At 34.8% G+C, this 22356-nt stretch overlaps 11 protein-coding genes across 11 annotated transcripts; 7 read left to right on the forward strand and 4 right to left on the reverse strand. All coding sequences in view use genetic code 12, as the record gives it.

Annotated features, from left to right (window-relative positions):
* On the reverse strand, window positions 1-2676 carry MBP1 (transcription factor; the record flags this gene model as incomplete). The annotated part of the gene is made up of 1 exon (XM_049405192.1): window positions 1-2676. The coding sequence occupies one exon, from the start codon at window positions 2674-2676 to the stop codon at window positions 1-3; it is 2676 nt and encodes an 891-aa protein (XP_049265176.1).
* A 558-nt stretch (window positions 2677-3234) lies between these two features.
* On the reverse strand, window positions 3235-3945 carry J8A68_001531 (uncharacterized protein; the record flags this gene model as incomplete). The annotated part of the gene is made up of 1 exon (XM_049405193.1): window positions 3235-3945. One exon carries the CDS (start codon window positions 3943-3945, stop codon window positions 3235-3237), a length of 711 nt encoding a protein of 236 aa, XP_049265177.1.
* A 717-nt stretch (window positions 3946-4662) lies between these two features.
* J8A68_001532 (uncharacterized protein) lies at window positions 4663-5754 on the forward strand (the record flags this gene model as incomplete). Its single annotated transcript, XM_049405194.1, has 1 exon — window positions 4663-5754. One exon carries the CDS (start codon window positions 4663-4665, stop codon window positions 5752-5754), a length of 1092 nt encoding a protein of 363 aa, XP_049265178.1.
* A 90-nt stretch (window positions 5755-5844) lies between these two features.
* Window positions 5845-6378, reverse strand: EGD2 (Egd2p; the record flags this gene model as incomplete). Its single annotated transcript, XM_049405195.1, has 1 exon — window positions 5845-6378. The coding sequence occupies one exon, from the start codon at window positions 6376-6378 to the stop codon at window positions 5845-5847; it is 534 nt and encodes a 177-aa protein (XP_049265179.1).
* A 1859-nt stretch (window positions 6379-8237) lies between these two features.
* On the forward strand, window positions 8238-12782 carry J8A68_001534 (uncharacterized protein; the record flags this gene model as incomplete). Its single annotated transcript, XM_049405196.1, has 1 exon — window positions 8238-12782. One exon carries the CDS (start codon window positions 8238-8240, stop codon window positions 12780-12782), a length of 4545 nt encoding a protein of 1514 aa, XP_049265180.1.
* Window positions 12783-13144: 362 nt separating this feature from the next.
* On the forward strand, window positions 13145-15979 carry J8A68_001535 (cleavage polyadenylation factor subunit; the record flags this gene model as incomplete). The annotated part of the gene is made up of 1 exon (XM_049405197.1): window positions 13145-15979. The coding sequence occupies one exon, from the start codon at window positions 13145-13147 to the stop codon at window positions 15977-15979; it is 2835 nt and encodes a 944-aa protein (XP_049265181.1).
* Window positions 15980-16260: 281 nt separating this feature from the next.
* On the forward strand, window positions 16261-16545 carry J8A68_001536 (uncharacterized protein; the record flags this gene model as incomplete). The annotated part of the gene is made up of 1 exon (XM_049405198.1): window positions 16261-16545. One exon carries the CDS (start codon window positions 16261-16263, stop codon window positions 16543-16545), a length of 285 nt encoding a protein of 94 aa, XP_049265182.1.
* A 552-nt stretch (window positions 16546-17097) lies between these two features.
* On the forward strand, window positions 17098-19224 carry J8A68_001537 (uncharacterized protein; the record flags this gene model as incomplete). Its single annotated transcript, XM_049405200.1, has 1 exon — window positions 17098-19224. One exon carries the CDS (start codon window positions 17098-17100, stop codon window positions 19222-19224), a length of 2127 nt encoding a protein of 708 aa, XP_049265183.1.
* A 163-nt stretch (window positions 19225-19387) lies between these two features.
* RUB1 (NEDD8 family protein) lies at window positions 19388-19621 on the reverse strand (the record flags this gene model as incomplete). Its single annotated transcript, XM_049405201.1, has 1 exon — window positions 19388-19621. The coding sequence occupies one exon, from the start codon at window positions 19619-19621 to the stop codon at window positions 19388-19390; it is 234 nt and encodes a 77-aa protein (XP_049265184.1).
* Window positions 19622-19796: 175 nt separating this feature from the next.
* Window positions 19797-20471, forward strand: J8A68_001539 (S-adenosylmethionine-dependent methyltransferase; the record flags this gene model as incomplete). Its single annotated transcript, XM_049405202.1, has 1 exon — window positions 19797-20471. One exon carries the CDS (start codon window positions 19797-19799, stop codon window positions 20469-20471), a length of 675 nt encoding a protein of 224 aa, XP_049265185.1.
* Window positions 20472-20630: 159 nt separating this feature from the next.
* On the forward strand, window positions 20631-22043 carry J8A68_001540 (mRNA splicing protein; the record flags this gene model as incomplete). The annotated part of the gene is made up of 1 exon (XM_049405203.1): window positions 20631-22043. The coding sequence occupies one exon, from the start codon at window positions 20631-20633 to the stop codon at window positions 22041-22043; it is 1413 nt and encodes a 470-aa protein (XP_049265186.1).
* Between the last annotated feature and the right edge of the window lie 313 nt (window positions 22044-22356).

Below are 22356 nucleotides of genomic sequence, written 5' to 3' on the forward strand. Positions count from 1 at the left end.
TTATTTCTTTTTAGTGTCAACTAAAGATTGTTCAATCAAATCTATCGAATTCTCAACTTCATCAGTACTCATCCCACAACACAATGCAATCAATTTACAATACTTCGTTAATTTGTCATTGCTTCCATATTTGGAAATCAACAGCTGATGTTGCTGCTGCTGTTGTTGATCCACTTGCGAGTCTTCTGCTTTGTTTTCCTTTCCTTCATCTAATGTAGGCACATTCATTTCGTATTTATAGATCTTATTCATTAATGTTCTTCTCTTGAGTATCAGTTCTTGTAATTGAGTCATTAACGTAAATTGATCTTCTTTGATCTCTCCGTCATCCATGTTAGGACCAATCTTCGCCAATGTCGCTTGAACTACTTTCTCATTGGTCACTTTATAAGATTTCATTAGATTATCAAATTCATTTTCTTTTTGTAAATATTGATAAGTTAAATCATTGATTAATCGATATATTTCCTCTTGGATTATCTTATCTTTTGAAAAATCAATAGATAAGTCTTGGGTCTGTGACGCGGAAACATTAGATTCTTGACTATTTGGTTCTGAACGATTCGTCGTATCCAAGTCATCAATCAAATAATCTAAATTGAAGAATGATAGGAGTTTCCTTTGTGATGCCAATTTATCTTGATTTACCTTCTTGAGAATCTTGAAATATGTTAATATCACCTCATCCTTTTCACTTAATTCTTTATCTATAGTATATGCCAATTGTGTCATTTTCTCGGTGATTAAATTTGACGTTGTATTCTGTAAATTCAATGCAAGTTTCGAATTATACAATTGAGTTTCAAATGATTGATGTGATTGAAATCCATTTTCTCCGGTAGACACCAAAATATCCACATTCTTATCCCCATCCACTCCTCCGCCAGCTAATCCTCCTTTGCCTTCTTGTTCTTCATCGTCTAATCTTAGTACATAATTATGCGACGCCAAATAATCCTCCACAGTACATGAAACCAAATTCCGCAAGCCAAAATTAATATATCGATGATAACTAATAAACACTTTAATACATTTCAAATTCAAATTATATGCCGCGATATGGAATGCAGTATTTCCTTCACAATCTTGATGATTTATAAATTTAGCAATCAATTCCAGTTTCTTATCCTCACGTTCAGTATCTTCTTCATCTTCAGTACTTTCGATAATCTTATCAAATAATGATTCCATATAATATCGTGAAAACTTTTCCCGTTTCTTGGTGTTTTTATGTTGATCTTTATCAATTTGGACAATATGATGAAGAACAGTTTTTCCTTGACTATCCACCAAAAGAACCGATTCTAACAATAATTGTAAAACCAAAGGGAAGTTCCGTAATTGGTATGAATTATTAAAACGAACTAAAAACATCAATGCCGTTTCCCCATTATTATTCCTCATTTCTGCATTAATTGAATCCAGAAACGTATTTAGCAAAAATTCAACAATCGGTATATTAGCCATTGAACATGCCCAATGAAATATCGTATTTCCATCATTGTCTATTGGTTGATTGATATGTATTTTGGATAAAGGTAATGGAGGATTTAATAATTTTTCTGGAATTGAATTGGGTCGTATCTTGTTGGTATTATTATCTTCTTCAAGGAAATAATTCACCAAATTACTGAAATATTCAGAATACATCAGAGCATCAACAGAAGTACTTGGAAGACTACCTATACTTGGTTGTCGATATTGATGTATTCCTCCATACTTCTCTTCATTCTTGACCACGAACGGATTTCTAACTTTTTCAAATGATTCTCGAGATACTCCAAATAACTCCCTACTAGTCAATAAATCATCAGGTTGGGAATCAATAGGTAATTCGCCATTTCCATTCTGTGACGCGAGCCTTCCTCTCAATCTGAAAAAATCATCCCCTGCTCCAGCTCCTCCTTTATGATCATCGTCGTCTTCATCACTGCCCACAGCTTGAAGATCTCCTTGTTTAAGATTCATATTCGTTGTCATCAATTGAAGTGCATCTTGCTCAGTATCTTGTCGTTGAATCATCGGCATGGTTCCGATAAATGAAGTTTTGGTGGCTGCGTGTCGGTATTGTTGTGGTTGTTCTAAAGGAATAGTATCTGAATGTTTTAATGACGCCGGTGCTCGATTCAATGCCACTCGTTTTGGTCTTCCACGTTTCTTTGGTTTTTCATCTCCACTTGAAGGTGCTGTGGTTGTTCCTTCTCCCGTGCTTGAAGAAGGCACAGGAGCGATCTTTATTCGTTTATTGGTAGTACTGGCTTGTGGTTGTTGTTTCTGTTGTGCTTGTCTTTTTGCGATATTTAATGCCAGGGCATGATTATGTTTTGGTGCAGGAGGAGGAGTTTCTGATTTCCCTTCAATATATTGAAATTCAAATATTGGTTTTAAGATTTCAAATACTCCAAAATTCTTTGCAATTTGTTCACCTAATTCTAACGGCACGTAAGTACCTTGATATTTCCCATACCCACCTTGTACTTTCTCATGAGTGTTTGATTGCACGTCTTTTTCTAATATTCTTGTTCTTTTTGCTTTTGGAAATTTGGCAATTTTTAGTATATGAGTTGCATTAATCCATGAATCCGATTTTCGACGCATAATAGGTCCTTCGGACGTGACGAATTCAAAGACTGGCACATTGGAATAGGTTGCTGAGTATATTTGTTTATTCGACATGCTGCCATATGTGTTCTTTTAATTGGATGCGGCTGTTTCCTACTTGTGTCTTGTTGTTCTTGGCCTCCTTATTTGTTTCGAGGAGATGTTTGTAAATATGACGCCTGTACAATTGAATTTAGGACGTGTTTTGATTGATTCGCGAACAGTGCGTGATTGATGGTTATAGATGCAATGGCTAGGCCCGGGAGTAGGTTGTCAGTCGATGGATTAAAGGCGATGGCTGATTATCTTTTGAATTGAAATAAATCAGACAAGAAAGGGAAAGGAAAAAAAGAAAATTGTTGTTTATGAAATTTTGTTTTCAATGTTTTTATTTCTGATGGTTGTGGCGGGGAGGAGAGTGATACTATGTGATCATCAAGAACTCTAGACATTATGCACAGAAATCTGTCAACAAGGGTTACTACGGATTTAGAATGAAAGAGTTTTAGTTGGTTAATTAAACGACCTTTATCTCTTTGCATTGAGGTGTCTCAATCCCCCAGTAATTTTAGAATTAGAGAAGATAATCAATGGGTATGAAGAAATTAATTTTATTCATGTTTTTTTTTCATTTTATCCAAATAATACCTTAAATAATCTATAAATAATGACACCAATTAACACAATTAAGAACATAACCGAATACATTATATATGCGCTAAAGTCCTTTATTGGGCTGGCTTGTTGCTCCTCTGTCAATGGTATGCTAACGACATTTTCTGCAGCTTGAAAACAAACTTCTCTACGTTTGATTAGCTCACAACTACTCAAAGCTACATCTTGTTTTAAGATGGCTTTTCCTAATAAGATACTTGTATATTGCTTTAATGAAGGATCAAATGCAATGAATGCTCGATCGAGAATTATGGTTTCCTTTTCTACTCCACTGGTTATCTTTTCAATTTTTTTCAATTGTTTTATTGTTATTTCGGTTAATTCATCTATTTCAGGTAATTGATCAATTATTGTAACATAATGGAATAATGATGAAGATTTCTGTAATGATTTCATAATTGATTCAGTTTGTTCTCCAAGATAAGGAATTAACAATTTTTTTAAATTACTATAATGTTTGAAAAATATCTCAATGCAATTTAGATTCTTTATCACATATTCGAATGCTTTAATGGTGGAATTAGTGAGTAATATGGCTACTCTTTGAACAGCTTCATAGCTTTTATCTTGCCATTGTCTTCCAGATACAGCAATCCGTGTTTCTGCACCAAATATTGCATTAAAATCTTCTTCTAGTCTTAATAATGCTAATTTGCATTTATTTGTCATCTTGGTAATATCATCATAATTTGGAACTTTTCTTAACAAGGTAGAATAGATTGTTATTATATCTCCGTAAAGATGTATAATTTTTTTAAGGTTGATGAAGAACCTATAAGCTGCATTGTTAAGACAGTACCGAAATACTTTTCGATGACGAAGTATTAGTTCTTTATCTGATTCCAGCAAGAGTACCGAATCAAGTGTTACTCTTCTATGACCTATCGTATATGGCATGCAGTTTCGTTAAATTCCTCCTTTTCCTCGGTATGAATATGTTTGATTGTTTTGTATTTTCTAACTAAGCGATTTCTTTTAAATGTATCTCAATACATAGATTGAGGGAACGCTATTATAAGCTCGTTAACGGAAGGAGGGTTGATTGTTTAAGCTTTTCTTACTTGTTTTAAAAGAAAATCTTTTTTTTTCCCCTGGTGATGATTAGGCTGCTCGTTCGACCGCCACGGCTCGTATTAAATTTTTTAGGGAGGGCTTCGTTCTATTTTCGTTCGATTGCGATTGGAAATCGTCTTAAAACCGGTACTGCAGGAAAGGCAGAGTTTTAAGTCAAAGTGGCGAAGGTAACGAAAGGGCAAGCATAAAAAATAAATTTGCTACTGACGTGTAGTTTTTTGTTTGATTTCATTTCTCACACACACATCACATCAAATCATAACTTATACATCATCATCAATTACTAGCCAGTTCCAAAATAGAAAACAAACTATGGGTGTATTCGGACTCTTTGGTAGTAAAGGAGGATTTGATCCTAAAGCATTTGAAAAGGATTTAACTACCTTAACTGAAAATATCACCAGTACAAAACAACAAATTGTCAAACTTCGAGCAAGAAATAATCATGTGAGACGATTGTTGATTCAATACCTTGTATCTATTTATGTTTTGATTTTTGCATATTGTTATACTACTGTTCCTAAAGATGTTGAGGCGAGTAATAGACTTATGCGCTTCTTAAAAGGACAAACCAAGAGGCATCTTTTGATTCTTGTATTATATCCAATTATTTCGGTTCTTGTAATTAGATTGACACGGTTCTTGTTTCAATTTTTCATTGATAGTAGAAGCAAATATTTGAAAACTTTAGAAAAGAACCACAAGAAGAAGATTGAAGAATTGAAAGAGATTACTAATTTCAATAAAACGAATGAATTGATTAATAAGTATGATAGATCAGCTAGACCAAGAACTCCACAGCAGCAATCAATACAACAGCCACAGTTTCAAAAACCAACCCAGAATATCCAACAGGCACAGCCACAGATAAATAACCGTCAAGAAGCACTTAAACAAAAGGCATTGAGAGAATTGAACCTTCCCAAACAACCAAATCAACTAGGAAACTTTGCTCCACAATCCCAAATACAACAACAACCACAGGCTATCTCCCCAGTATCCGCGCGACCAATTACTCCAAGTCATAGAACAATTCAAGATAGACTACTAGATATCTTAATCGGATCTGATAATAGTGAATCCGTGGAACAGAGATATGCATTGATTTGTTATAATTGTTTTGCTCATAATGGATTAGCTCCTCCAAATACTGACGATCCAGTAAATATTAAATATCAATGTTGGAAATGTGGTAAAATGAATGGAAAAGGAATGTTATTTGAGGGGGGAGATCCCGATTCGGTGAATATGATTCGTACTGATTCCGGTAATCTGGTGAAGTCTGCCGGGGCTATTCCTACTATTGTATCCCCATCTGCTAGCACTAGTGCTAAATCTCCTTCGCCAAGCATTAATAAGGAAGAAGGTTCAACTAGCAACACGACGGTTGAGAAAAGTGAATGAGAAAAAGATTACGTAGATAATGATTTTTATAGTTTTTTTTGAATAGAGAATCGGAATAAAATGTTTATTATACTAAACTAACCTTACAATCTAAGATAATTCCATGATAGCATTGACCATATCACCATCATGCTTTCTTAAAGCCTTAACAGCCTTAGCTCTAGAAACTTGAGTTTGTTCAACAACAATTTCAATATCCTTGGCATCTAAACCAGATTCATCAACTTCACCTTCTTCTTCATCAGCTTCATCGGCCTTGTTTTCACCTAAAGAAGCCTTTTCTAAATCAGCAGTGATAGATTCTGGAGACTTGTCAGCAGTAGCAGCATCAGAAGCAGCCTTCTGTAAAGCTTCTTGTTGAGCAGCTTGAGCTTGAGCTTCAGCCATTCTTTGGTTCATGTCATCAACCTTGGCTTCACCAAAGACAACATAAGTACCAGCAGCAGATCTGTATACATCTGGGGCATCAATGGCGTAAATTAAGTTACCTCTTTGTTTGAAAGTAACACGAGAAATACCCTTGATTTGTTTCAAGTTTAATTTCTTGATTAATTCTCTAGCTTTCTTTTCGTTCTTTGGAATGACGTTGATGTCAGCACCTTGTGGGATTTCTTCGATAGACATTGTTTTAGTTGGTATTGGAATTCGGAATTCAAGTGGGGGGGCAATAGATAGAACAGAAGATAATTTCTATTGGAGAGGTTGAAAAATTCCCTTGAATGAAAAGTCGACGACGACGAAAAATTTTCCAAATTATGGGTTTCCTGTATATAATTTTTTGGTCATGTGATTAGGTCTATCAATTTAAAGTTAGCAAAAACTCGGGTGGTTACCCGGATTCAATCGCATCGCACAAAAAAAATTTCAGTTCGGATTTGTTTTGTGTTTTGTTTTCTGTGATCTATAAATATCAGATCGATCCCAATAATTTCTTTTCAATTTTTCTTCCCTTCTTTTTTTCTTTTCTCTGTCGACGTACTTCATAGGATCATTTCTATAGGTCACGTCCCTCTTTGACTCTTCAAAAGAGCCACTGAATCCAACTTGGTTGATGAGTGAGATTACCCTTATACCCTCAAAGTGAGAATACAATTTAGCTTGACTGTGATTCTTTGCAATCTGGTCATCTACTTTTATATTTGCCTTTTTTATTACATTTGTTTCGACAATTTGTTGTTATTAAAAGGAGCGATGATCTTTACCCTTTTCATTATGCTTCTTCGGAAGACTTTGTTTTGGGTGGGTATAAGTGGCTGTCTGACAAGTTACATATATTCCTTGGAATATTTTGTGATTAATAGTTATCAAACCTTATGTTGTGGGTCGGCCAAAACAAAAAGTCTTTTCATTACGGATTAGATGATATTGTTGTTTCTATGTCAATCATTGATTGATTGATTAAGATGAACTACAATTATCAGGGCTTTATTTGTCAGGTGATAAATAAGCTTTGATGGTTGTTATTTTTCTTTAAATTATAAATCTACACGGATTCATCTTGAGAATGGGTCAGAGTGTATAAAAATGTTTTAAACTTTAAGGTTTCGTCTAGTGAGGTTACATTTTGTGGTCCCTGCCCAGAAGGCCCCATCTCCAATCTGGTGAGGCTGAACTCTTTATATATTCGTCGGCCCACATGTTTATTTTTTTCGCACGGAAACGGCTTTAAAATTTATTAGTAATTTTTATATTTTCTGTTGCCCTGTCAAATTTGAAATTTTATGTGACAATAGATATGAAATTGCCGATTATACCGAAATGTGGCAATGATTTACATTCGTATTATTGTATTGAACTTGTATTGTATTGATTTCGTCACTGCTTATTAATATTTGACACATCAAAAGACCTTATTGAAAGTTCCCCAGGGTTTTTTGGAAGTGTTCCCACAGAGTTAAGAAAAAAATTGAGGGTTCAAAATTCAGAAATACGGAAGGAAAAGAACTTCTTCGGAAAAAGATTAATCTGAAACTTCCGTTAACTATTCTTCAGGTGATGCCTGGTTCCCTTTTTACAAATATAAATCGACAATAGTTTTCACTAGCTATAAATTTTAGTTCTACTTTGCCTCTTTTAAGTAATCCCCGACTAAATAGAAATGTATAAACCCGGTTAAGAATCCTATTCCTGCCCTTCCTTAAAAACACTTGGAGATCCGGCCGAAGTGTTTAAAAAAATATTTTGTCCAGCCCTATTCTTCCTCTTCTACCGCTTTGTTGTTCTTTTTTTTTTTATAGCTCATTCCCAACTCTGCCCCCTAATAAGCCCTTACGCTCTCAAAAAGAAAAAGAAAAAATCGGTTATATAAATAAATATCAGTCATTCTGTCAATTTTAATCATCTCATTTTAATTTTATCTAATCATTCATCTTTTTTTAATTCCAATTGATAAAAGTTCTTTTTACTTTTAAAGTTAAATTTCATAGGAGTTTTGCTATTATAGATCTATAAACTGGTTATACCCACGTTGATTATTTATAAATATGTCAGATATTAAACCCGAACTGTCCGATCCAGAGCTAAAAGTTGGTCAAGAGAGCAGTATCACTGGAACTTCATCTGGAAGTAATACTAATGGTAACGGTGGTAGTGGTACTTCATCTAGAAAAACAGCCCATGATTTATTGCATACACCACCACCTAACCTACGAGCAAGAATACAACGATTTTTTTATAATAGAGATCTTGCAGCACGTCCTGATTATTTACAGGAAATTTATAATACTATGCCCAGAAAGATATATTTCAATCATGAATTACCAAGTGATATGACGACCTCACAAGGTCATGCTATAGTTAAATATCCACGTAATAAAATTAGAACTACTAAATATACTCCAATTTCATTCATACCCAAGAATTTATTATTTCAATTCACAAATGTTGCCAATTTTTATTTCCTTGTTCTTGTCATTTTAGGTGCATTTCAAATATTCGGTGTTCCTTCTCCAGGTTTGGCTGCTGTTCCTCTTATTGTTATTGTAACAATTACGGCAGTTAAAGATGCTTTAGAAGATTATAGAAGAGTTGTAAGTGATTCCGAGTTGAATAATTCACCAATTCATTTATTATGCGGAACTCACAATCCAAATGTGGAAGTTGACGATGTTAGCTCTTGGAGAAGATTCAAGAAGGCTTGTACAAGAGGTTTACGCTCCACTTATAAAGTACTTAGGAAATGCTTTATTAGTACTTGTGGGACTAAAAAGAAGAAGCAAGAGCTTATACGTCAACAAGTAAATGAAGATGAATATGCATTGAGAAGAGTCTCAACAGTTGTTTCCGAATATTCATATAATTCCCAACCTGAGCCAAGATATAGTAATGATACAAGTAGGGTTAGTGCTAGATTTAGAAAATCAATTCAATCAGGAAGAAGTCACCATCGTCCAACCGTAGCTTTACCGAATTCATTATTGAATCCAGTTTTAAAGAAAGAAAATCAAAACTTGGATGATTCCAAAAGGACAGTATTCAAGAATAGAAGTTGGAAAGATGTCAATGTTGGTGATATTATTAGAATTAGAGCAAATGAAGAAGTTCCTGCTGATGTCATTATCATTTCCGATTCCGACCCAGAAGGTAATTGTTATGTAGAAACTAAAAACTTGGATGGGGAAACTAATTTAAAGATGAAAACAGCTTTGAAGTGTGGTGGAACTAATAATTTAAAGCATTCAGATGATTTAGGAGATGTTAAATTCTGGGTTGAATGTGATGCTCCAAATCCTCATTTGTATACATTCAAAGGTACTATTCATTATGAAAACTATGATGCTGTTGGAAGACTAGTAAATGCAGATGAAAAGGAACCTATCACTCCAGATAATATTTTATTAAGAGGGTGTACATTAAGAAATACTAAATGGGTTATTGGTTTAGTTGTATATACTGGTGCGGAATCAAAAATTATGCTTAATTCAGGTGTTACTCCAACTAAGAAATCCCGTATTTCTAGTCAATTAAATTTATCGGTCATTATCAATTTCCTTTTGTTATTTATTATGTGTTTTGTATCTGGTTTGATTAATGGTTTATTTTATACAGAGGATAACAATTCAAGAGTCTATTTTGAATTTAAACCATATGGTTCAACTCCGGCAATTAATGGTGTTATCGCATTTTGGGTCGCATTAATTATTTATCAATCTTTAGTTCCAATTTCCTTATATATCTCGGTGGAAATTATTAAATCTTTCCAAGCATTTTTCATTTATTCAGATATCAAGATGTATTATCCAAAGTTAGATTTCCCATGTATACCGAAAGCTTGGAATATTTCTGATGATTTAGGACAAATTGAATATATCTTTAGTGATAAGACCGGTACATTAACTCAAAATGTCATGGAATTCAAGAAATGTACAATCAATGGAAAATCTTATGGATTGGCATATACTGAAGCTAAGCAAGGTTTAGATAAACGTGCAGGACTAGATATTATAGAATTGGCAAATGTTTGGAGGAAAAAGATTACAAACGATAAAGAGGCAATGATTGATGGTTTATCCAAATATTTCATAAATGATCAACTACATGAAGAAAGTGTTACATTTGTTTCAAGTGAATACGTTAATGATACCTTATTTGTCGATGATGACTTAGATCAACAAAAAGTTGCCAATGAAAGATTTATGCATGCTTTGGCATTGTGTCATACTGTTGTCACTGAAGAAAATGAAGATGAACCAGGTTATCGTGACTTCAAAGCAGAATCTCCTGATGAAGCAGCTCTTGTTTCGGTTGCTAGAGATTTGGGTATTGTTTTCAAAGAACGTTTGAGAAAGTCATTAATATTACAAAAGTATGGTAGGGATGAAAAATATGAACTTCTTGATATAATCCCATTCACATCTGCAAGAAAGAGAATGTCATGTATTATTGAAACTCCCGATGGAAGAATTATTTTATATACCAAAGGTGCAGATAATGTTATTTTCCAAAGATTGGATCCTATTCACAATTCAAACGATGTTATTTCAAAGACTGCTCTTCATTTGGAAGATTATGCAAATGAAGGTTTACGTACTTTGTGTATTGCTGAAAGAGAATTGGATCGTGATTTTTACTTTAATTGGAGTGAACGTTACAAAGAAGCAAATTCATCTATTGATGACGATCGTGATGAACTTATCGCACAGTTGGATGATGAAATTGAACAAAACTTGATCTTATTAGGAGGTACTGCTATTGAAGATAGATTGCAAGCTGGTGTTCCACAATCGATTGCAATTTTAGGTCAGGCGGGTATTAAATTATGGGTTTTGACTGGTGATAGAATTGAAACTGCTATCAATATTGGATTTTCGTGTAATTTGTTAGAAAATGAAATGAAATTGTTGGTTGTTAGACCTGAGGATAATGATATTCATAATGTTGAATATATTGATTCACTCATTTCTAAATACTTACTTGAAGAATTCAAGATGGATGTTAGTGATGCTACAACTGTTGATAGATTGATAGAAGAAGCCAAGTTGGACCATTCTGCTCCAAATCCTAATTATGCAGTAATTATAGATGGTGCAGCTTTACATTTGGTCTTTCAAGATTTATCAGATTATCCTAATGAAGAAGTGAGATTGCTTAGAGAAAAATTCTTATTATTAGGAAAACAATGTAAATCTGTTCTTTGTTGTCGTGTTTCTCCTTCCCAAAAGGCAGACGTTGTCAAGATGGTGAAAGATTCTCTCGGTGTTATGACTTTGGCAATTGGTGATGGTGCTAATGATGTCGCTATGATTCAAGCTGCCAATGTTGGTGTCGGTATTGCCGGTGAAGAAGGTCGACAAGCAGTGATGTCATCAGATTATGCACTTGGACAATTTAGATTTTTGACAAGATTATTATTGGTGCATGGAAGATGGTCATATAAAAGATTATCGGAAATGATTCCATGTTTTTTCTATAAGAATGTGGTATTTACCTTCACGTTGTTCTGGTTTGGTATCTATAATAATTTTGATGGTTCATACCTTTACGAATATACCTTCCTTATGTTCTATAACTTGGCTTTTACTTCCTTACCTGTCATTGTTTTGGCAGTGTTGGATCAAGATGTGTCCGATACCGTTTCGTTATTGGTTCCGGAATTGTATCGTAGTGGTATTCTTAGTCAAGAATGGTCCCAGTACAAATTTGGTTGGTATATGTTGGATGGAATTTTCCAATCCGTTATTTCATTCTTTTTCCCTTATTTGTTATTCTATCTTTCATTCCAAAATCCTCAAGGTTTAACTATTGATCATAGATTTTGGATCGGTGTGGTTTGTGCTTGTATTTCGGTTACTGCTTGTAACTTCTATGTCTTATTACAACAAAAGAGATGGGATTGGTTAACTTTATTAATTGATGTTTTATCCGTTTTGGTGGTTTATTTCTGGACTGGAGTTTGGAGTGCCAGAGCAACAGCTGCATTAGAATTTTATAAAGCTGGTGCCCAAACTTTAGGTACTTTGGCAGTTTGGTGTTGTATTTTCATTGGTATTGTTTGTTGCTTGTTGCCTAGATTTGTTTATGATTTCTTGATGTCCAATTTCAGACCTAGAGATATTGATATTGTTAGAGAAAGAGCTCGTATGGGAGAATATGATGATTACCCTGAAGGATTTGATCCTACTGATGCTGAAGATGTAGAAAAGCATAGATTATTAACCGAAATTATGGAAAAAGACCCAGATTTATTGTCCCACTTACAAGAAGAACAGTCATCTTTGGAACATGAAACTAAATCTCATCATGATGACAATGCTTTAACAAAGACATTTAAAACTATCAAGAGACATACTCAAATCCCTAGATCTAGAAAGAATACCATCCGGAGATCGAGAAGAAATACTTTGAATGATCAATTCCATAAACCTATAGATATTGAAACGTTAAGACAACAAATGATTTTAAGTGGAGAATATAAGACTGCAAGAACGTCTTTGGAAAGAATTAACACTACTCATGAATTGCCAGGTTTAACACAAGCTGAAACCTTGATGTCTTATCATACCAGAAATAGTATCAGTTTGAATCGTTAATTTATTACCATGTCCTTACGATTTTGTACCATAGATATGTATTTAGAATCTGCATTATTTCGTTATTTTGTATCCCTTTCTTATTGGGCCGTTATATAATAAACTTTTTATTTCAATGTGACTTGTAGTTTGTATCCATCTCTTTGCTTCTACCTTGGAGACCTGAACGCAACTTCTCTGGGAAACAAAAATGTCGTTCTCTGAATGTCGTTTGGAAATGTCTCATTCTGGGAATGAGATTTTCAATGATGCGAAGAACACAAATTTCAATTTCCAATCATCACTGAATATCAGCAGCCAACCTAGATAATAAACATTATATTAACAGCTAAACTCGCAATTGAATTGTGCATAGAGATCAGATGTTTTCATTTTCATTGCTAACGCCATCAGAAAATGATTTGACGTTCAAGGCAGCATTGTTATCCTTTGATAATGAATTCAAAATATTAGCTGACCCAGCATGGGATGGCAAAGATCCCAACAGTGTATTATTTATGGAAAAGCATCTTATGGAAATAAATGCTATATTGCTTTCTCATTCAACTCCTGATTTCATTAGTGGTTTTGTATTATTATGTATAAAGTTTCCAAGTTTAATGTCCACAATTCCAATTTATTCAACAATGCCAGTCAATCAATTAGGAAGGATTTCTACGGTGGAATATTATCGTGCTAATGCAATACTAGGTCCTTTATCCCTGTCCATTCTCGAAATTGATGAAGTGGATAATTGGTTCGATAAAGTGACGTTATTGAAATATCAACAGTCAACAAATTTGATGGATAATAAAGTTATAATAACTCCTTATAACGCCGGGCATTCATTAGGAGGTGCATTTTGGTTAATTACAAAGAGAATAGATAAAGTTATATATGCTCCCGCCTGGAATCATTCCAAAGATTCATTCTTAAATAGTGCATCATTTATATCTTCATCCACGGGGAATCCTATACTTCTGTTGTTGCGTCCAACTGCTTTCATCACCGCAACTGATTTAGGATCTACAATGTCGCATAAGAAGAGAACCGAGAAATTCTTACAACTAGTTGATGCTACGCTAGCAAATGGGGGAGCTGTGTTAATGCCCACTTCTCTCTCGGGTAGGTTTTTAGAATTGTTTCATTTAATTGACGAACATTTACAAGGTGCACCTATACCTGTATACTTCCTTTCTTACTCTGGTACAAAAGTATTGAGTTATGCTTCTAATTTACTTGACTGGATGAGTAGTAGTTTTATTAAACAATGGGAAGAATCTTCTGGAGATGGTGGTCAGTCTCAAAAGATCCCGTTTAACCCGTCAAAAGTTGACCTTTTATTAGACCCAAATGAATTGCTTCAATTGAGTGGACCTAAAATTGTATTTTGTGCTGGTATCGATATTAGGAATGGGGATATATCTGGAGATGCCTTTCAATATTTATGTAACAATGAAAATACTACAATAATTCTAACAGAAAAATCTACATTTACAAGTACTAATGACGGTTTGAACTCTATGCTTTATAATGAATGGTATAAATTGACGAAGAAAAAGTTAGGTGGGAAAGTTGAAGATGGAACAGCAGTACCATTACAAAAAATAGTTTCTATAGAAAATTGGAATCGAGAAGAAGATCTTGAAGGATCTGAATTAACGGATTTCCAAGAGAAGATAACAAAGCAAAGAAAAGATAAATTGCTTGCCAAAGTTCGAGATAAAAAGAATCAGAACCTTTTAAATGCCGATACTATTGATGCTGAGGACTCCTCAGATGAAGAAGAAGGCGAATCATCAGATGAAGAAGAGAAGGAAACGAAAGCTGCCGTTGACGCTATCGTGCAATCATCGAATATTATGACTGATAATCAGAGTGTGGTGGATGAACTTGCTGCCCATGAGGCATTTGTTATGGATCATGTGAAACAAAGCATTGAAAACAATTTACCAATCGATCTCAGAATCACGCATAAGTTAAGACCTAGGCATGCGATGTTTCCATATTTTATTACTGCACATAGAGAGAAATTCGATGATTACGGTCAAATTATAGATGTCAAGGACTTCCAAAAGTCTGATGAAGCATCGAATGCAAAGATTATTATGGAAGGTAAAAAGAAATTTGATGAAAAGCGAAAATGGAATGAAGAAAAGGCGAAGGGGAAGAATCAACCTAAAAAGGTTCAAAAGAAACAGCAAAATAAAATGACTCCGCAAGAACAAGTGAATCAACAATTACTTCAGAAAAATCTAGATACCTTGTTCAGACCAAGAAAGAGAGTTCCTCTCACCGCTGCATCCGCCTATGCGTCCCAAGGGGAAAAGATTCAAGTTAGGTGTGGGTTATCATTTGTGGATCTTTCTGGATTGGTGGATTTAAGATCATTGGGGATTATTGTTCAAGCACTTAAGCCGTATAATTTGTTATTACTTCCTGACTATACATGTGGTAAAGATTCTGAAGTAAGTGGATTAACTGAGGTTCAAGAATACTTTTCGCAGCAGCAATCTGAACAAGCACAAGAGCAGAGCAAGAAGAATTTGTTTCAATCTTCTAGGTTTCTATCGATATCTTCAATCAGAAGTGGGCTCTCGGGTTCCTTATCCTATAGTAATTCTAAGATGAATGTGTTGGAAATCACTCCCGATAAGCCCATTAGGATAGGTACGGAGACGGAATCGGGAGGTATAGGTTTGAACAATTTTGAGATTAATTTGGACGATTCAATTCTCAAAGACTTGGAATGGCAAACTATTGATGGAAGTTATCGTGTTGCCAAGTTATATGGAGAGTTGGAAGTACAGAATCAACTTCCAGTAGAAAAGAAAGCAAAGACCGTAAATGATTATGTGAATCCACAAACTTTATTCCGGTTAAAGAAAGTAGACAAAGCAAATGTTGCAAAAAGAAGACATCTAATCAACCAACGTTTAAGGGATCCAAAATTGAAATCTCTTGTATCGAATGCTCCAAAATTGGCAATTGGTAATATCAGATTACCTGACCTAAGGAAGAAGCTTCAAAGTAAGAATCTAAATGCTGAATTCAAAAGTGAAGGGACTTTAGTCGTGAATGATCAATTGGCCATTAGAAAAGTTGCTTACGGTGCCATTGAAAGTGATGATTCAGGTGATATTATTATAGATGGTAATGTTGGGCCCTTGTATTATGAAGTTAAATCCTGCATTAGAGAAATGTTGGCTTACGTATAATGACTTTTGTAGCCTATATAATGTATAAAGAATATTACTGACATCTTCGTAACATCCTTTGGTAATCATCAAGACAGTTGTTGCAAATACCAATTGGTCGTGTATTTGTGATCAAATTCAATCTCATTTTTTTTCCGGTGGTTGTAAAAAAAAAAAATTGACATTGAACCAATTAGGTTAATGAAAAAATAAGCTTGAAATATTTCTCATATTGGAAAACAGAGTGTGTTTGTTGTTGTTACTCCAAGCGTTTTAAAAGACATAAAAGAAAACCACACAATATGCATCCACAGGGAAGAAATGGAGGGACTAGAAGATGCTTCTATGAGTTCCAAACTTTTTTAGCTTGTGTCACTTCAGCTGACACCGTTAACAGTAAGCAATGTACTCCTAATTATGAAGATTATATGGAATGTCTCCATGGTACTAAAGAAAGAGAAAGAGCTAGATTAATGATGCAACAATTGAAGGAAAATGAAAGAACCCAAAATGGTATCACTGCTGCTGACTTATATAAAAGCTCTGGTCGTGTCTATCAACCTTTAAATTTGATTTCCAAGGATTAAGCCAAAACTCGGCATTTCCATTACCACATATACACTGTCCCCAATTGCATTCAATTGTGAACGAGGTTTTGAAATATTGATGCTTCCTCCGTATTTATTTGATCAATTTTATTGTCCATTTTCATTTCATAGACAAACTTATATTTTGTCATCCCATGTTCCACAAGGAACCAACTCATGTAAACTATATCGATTTTTTTGACTCGAGTTTTAACGAATATACACATTTTTATTGTTTGGAACGGTTCTTTACCGAAATGGGAGTATCCCTGTAGGATTTTAGACCATTTTACTTTGTAGCTGATGGTTGTATCATTTGTAGTAAGCTGGTGTACTTTTTATATTTCTCATCAGAGGAAGTCTCCTTGTAATTCTTGAAGCAGATACGTTCATTTCTTTAAGCATTCCCAGTTCTCTTAAACAATTCAGATTTTGATATTCCTTTCTATAAAGTCGTACCAAATAGTTTGGTGTCCATCTCATCTTATTTAAGTAAGTGCGAAAAACTGTTGCCAAATTTCCTTCACCTACAACAACCTTCATTAATTGAAGATGGATACGCAGATGGATAAGCAGGAAGCTCAAGCAACACCTGCTCAGATAACAAGCAAGCAGATCCTTCAAGAAGCATTCACCTCCAAAGACTCGAGATTCAATCGACCTCAACAAACGATCCAAGATCTAGGAGAATTACGATCTTATCAACAAACGAAACGAAAAGAATATGAACAACAATTAAATAAGAATAGATTGAACTTTGGTCAATGGCTACGTTATGCCAGGTGGGAGATCGAACATAATCATGATTATCCCAGAGCACGATCTATAATGGAACGAGCATTAGACGTCAATGTCCAACATATTCCATTTTGGATCCAATATATTCAAATGGAATTAGCAGGCAAGAATATCAATCATGCAAGAAACTTATTAGAGAGAGCCATAACTATTCTTCCTCGTGTTAGTAAGTTATGGTTCTTGTATGTTCAGACGGAAGAAACATTAAAGAATTATCAGATGGTAAGGAGTGTTTTTGAGAAATGGTTGACTTGGCATCCAGAATCAAATGCTTGGGATGCATACATTGGATTTGAAACTAGGTATGAAGAAGAAAATAATGTAGTGGAGATATTTACTAGATATGTACAGGAGTTCCCAGCTGGAGAAACTTGGAATAAATGGATTGAGTACGCATTGGAAAATTCACCTGAACAAATTTCTACCGTACGAGCAGTATTTGAAGCAGCAGTTGATGAATTACTTCCAAGAATAACGGAAATGGATGACCTTGGATTATCAGATATAATTGCCAAATGGGCTGATTGGGAAGTTTCATGTGAGGAAATTGAACGAGCTAGACAGATTTATGATATATTACTAGATAAAGCGGAATCAAAAGTAGCAATACCGTCGAGCTTTCGTGATTCAATATACAAACATTTCAGTACATTTGAAAAAACATATGGGAGCAAAGGCTCTATTCAATCTAGTGTTACTTTAAAGCGAAAGGCAAAGTATGAGTCTGATTTGAAAGATGATCCTCAAGACTATGACACATGGTGGGCATTAATCACCATTCTACAGAATCATTCTAAGGAATCGGATGTTGCGAAAGCCTTTAAGAGTTCTATTTCTCATGCACCAAATGATAGGACAAAGACAATTAGGTGGAGGAGGTATATCATGCTATGGGTAAGATATGCCCTATGGGAAGAGTTAACTAATAATGATATAGACTCTGCTAGAATTATTTGGAGCAATTGTCTAAAGAAGATACCTCACAAGTTGTTCAGTTTTGGAAAAGTATGGAAAGGATATGCTGAATTTGAACTAAGAAATAGCGGAGACGAGGGTCTTTCAAAGGCTCGTAAAATACTCGGAAGGTCAATTGGACAAACTGGGGGCAATGGACCGAAATCCAGTATTTTCAAATACTATATAGCTTTTGAGAAGAGGTTAGGGGAATGGGATAGAGTACGTCTGTTATTTGAGAAATGGATAGAACTTGCATTACTAAGCGGAACAAGAGTGCTCCCTATAATTGCGCAATATGTTGAATTTGAACAGTCATTGGAAGAATATGATCGTTGTGAAGCAATATTGCAGTTGGCGTTAAGTTTATCAAGAGATGAAACTACTTCAAAATCATTTGAACCTGTCGATGAATTATTTGAAACTTGTGTGGAATTCTATAGGGATGAAATGAAGTATGATCATATTAGAGACATGTATAGAGACTTATTGGAGCAATCGCCTAGTTCCTCAGATTGGATTTCATTTGCATTATTCGAATCAACAATTCCTTCAAAATCGCAACTTGAGGCATATTTAAATAGCGAATCAGAAGAATTTGAACTTACAATCGACCAAGTACAGATTGAAAGTACAAGAAAGATATTTGAAGAAGCAGAAGATTATTTTAAAAATAAAGACGCTAAACAAGAACGTTTGGAGGTCCTTGACGCATGGAAAGAATATGAAGAAGTTCATGGCACCTCCGAATCTATTGAAAAGGTTATGAAGAAACTCCCAACGGTAGTGAAGAAAAGACGGAATATTGGTGGGATTGAAGAAGAATATATGGATTATGTGTTTCCACAAGATGAAATTGCAAAAGCGCCTGCTACTTTTAATAAATTCTTGGAAAATGCGAGGAAATGGGCCAAAACTCAGGATTAAATCAAATGTATATGTTAAAAATTGGAACTCTTGTAATTGTATTGAATGGTATGTTATTTATAGAAATAAATATGGGATTTGTATATACTGGAGATTTGATATATATTGCATGGCAATCTTGGTAAGAATATTTTTTGGGATAAATCTAATTGTAGTTTTTATTCTAAAATCCACCTCTTAAAGTTAACACCAAATGTAAGGAAGCACCTGCCAGGATGCCTGATTCTTGAACAGTCTTATCATCATCTAATTGTGAACCATTAAAAATTAAACGTTGTTGAGCTGGGGAAATACCTTCTTTTTCTTCCATCATCTCTTTAATTCTAATAATCTTATCAGTTGGTTCAATATCAACTAAGATATCTCTTCCAGTCAATGTCTTCACTTTAACTTGCATTGGTATTTGATGATGGCGGGTACTAACTTAAATCAACAAATTGAATATTTACTTAAATTTTTCTGTTTCCGTCTCTCGCCGTCTCTAGTTTAACTTTTTGGTGTGGATTTTTTTTTCACTTAGAAAGCTGGCGGGGGGGTGAAGAGATGGAATGGATGGGAATGAGTTAGAAACGATGTTACCGACTCCCATAACGAAAGATATTGATTATGATAAAGTATATGAACCATCAGAGGATTCTTTCTTATTTCTTGATTGTTTTGAACAAGAAGCAGATTTTATACGAAATAGGTTTAAACAAAAGACATTACCCTTGGTTACTGAAATTGGTACTGGTTCAGGAATAGTAACAACTTTTGTCATGAAGAATATAATTCCAAATTCAATATTTCTAACTACTGATATCAATCCACATGCATGTCAAACTGTTCTAGAAACAGTCAAAGCTAATATAGATCAAGAATTGAGTGTTGTAGATTCCACACAAATGGATCTAACGACAGCTATAAAATCACAAGCTATTGATTTGCTCATCTTTAATCCCCCTTATGTTCCGGCTTCCGAATTGCCTGAAATACCGGAAAATAGCGAAGATCCTACTTGGTTAGATTTGGCATTATTGGGAGGATTAGATGGCATGGTAACTACTTGGAGGGTTTTAAATGATTTAGACAATATTCTAGCACAACCAGATGGCATCGCTTATATCTTATTTTGTGCGCGAAATAAACCAGATCACGTTGCTAATGTAATGAGATCAAGAGGTTGGCAAGTAGATACAGTGATTAATAGAAAGGCAGGTTGGGAAGTTCTTAGCATTTTAAGATTCATGAAGATAAGAAATCACTAACAATTTAAGTAGTTAACTCTCTTTAGTATAGAATAGTCAATTAAGTAAGTGCAAATATTTATTTGGTAGCTCTGTGTTAATTTGGGGCAAAGAAAAAAATCGTCATCTCAAGTTTTCAATTTAGTGTTCATCACTTTATTTAAATAAACTCCAAACTAAATGTTACCTGTAGAACTAGAAAAACAGATCGGAGCTTCATTACCGAGTAATGAAAATACCCACACCAATAGTGGTACTCGATGGTCAGGACAGGCAACCAGATATAAAGAAATTGGTGGACATAAATTTGACACAATTATAACTGGACATTTAACACAAGAACAACTTGATGCCTACCAACGATACTTCCGTATTGAAGAAATTTCCCACTTCTTACGTCTGTCTCATCAGCAACATACACCAATCACTGATTTCCTTCCGTCTTATAAATTAGATGCTAGAGTGAAATATAGAAGAGATCCATCCCCACCTCCAAAGTATGACAATGCGGGAAATAGAACAAATACCCGGGACCAAAGAATAAAAGATCTGCTTGAAAAGGAAAGACATTCGTTAGTTGAGATGGCTGCTAGTAGTATTAAGAATTACATGCCACCTTCTGATTATCGAAAACCAGCAAAGACTTTTGAAAAATTGTATATACCAATTAAAGATTATCCTGAAATCAATTTTGTTGGGTTCTTGATAGGACCAAGAGGTAGAACTTTGAAGCGATTACAAGATGAAAGTGGAGCAAGATTGCAGATTCGTGGAAAAGGGTCTGTAAAGGAAGGGAAGTCTACATTAGCCATTGAAGACAAAGCTTCACATGGTGCTGATACTACAGAGGATGAGCTACACGTTTTGATCACTTCGGACTCTCAGCAGAAGATTGCAAAGGCTGTTAAGTTAGCCAATGAGGTTATAGAGAAATTAATCTTTTCACCAGAAGGGCAGAATGAACTTAAAAGGGAACAATTAAAAGAGCTTGCTGTTTTAAATGGTACTTTAAGAGAAACAAAACCATTTGATCCTGAAGCTTATCAAAGGAGACAAAGACAAACAAATGATATATCCCACATTGTTTGTCGTATATGTGGTAACATTGGACATTTTGCAAGAGATTGTAAACAAAATACTGGATTCGGAAGAAGAGATGTCAGAACTCAAGGAGATTCATATGAACCAAGAAGTTCTTACTCACAGTCAAGACCAGAAGAGAGTTTACCTCCATGGAAAAAGCCTAGACCAGAACCACAATTACCACCTTGGCAGACCGCATCCCTGCAACCTTCATATCCTCCTCCGCCTTCTTCAAGTATTCCTTCGTCTCATTCACAACACGTGGAATCAAAACATCTTCCACCAATACCGAGGTCGTCTAATCATGCTCCTCCTCCTCCACCTCCTCCTCCTGGGACTACTTCTCATGCACCACCACCTCCACCACCGGGATTGTCGAAGGCTAAACCTCCACCTCCTCCTCCTCCGGGTTTAAAAGTGCATCCTCCTCCACCACCGCCACCTGCTTCCAGAGTACATCCCCCTCCTCCTCCTGCTTCAAGTGTTCCTCCTCCTCCACCTCCAGCTTGATGTAATAAAGAAGATGGAAAATGAATATTTTATCAAAGTCTGTGAGCTTAAGTTTTAACCCTAGTGGAGGTATAGTTAAAAGTTAGGATAGCTAATATATAATTATTAAATTTAGTAGTTCTAAATGATTAAGAATAAAGGGAATAGATTTACATATTTGCTGTAAAGAATTATTATTATTTCTTAAAAGTTTCTTCTGCACTTATATTCTAAAGATTTAATCTCATTTGAACTCTATACGCGTTCCTTGTGTTGACCAATTTTTATAAGCTCCAGGAATTTGTGAATAAGCTGGCTGACTCCTATCAAGCTT

Source organism: Hemisphaericaspora subhashii (genome assembly GCF_019202705.1).
Source record: "Hemisphaericaspora subhashii strain CBS 10753 chromosome Unknown scaffold87, whole genome shotgun sequence".
Classification (NCBI taxonomy): domain Eukaryota; kingdom Fungi; phylum Ascomycota; class Pichiomycetes; order Serinales; family Debaryomycetaceae; genus Hemisphaericaspora; species Hemisphaericaspora subhashii.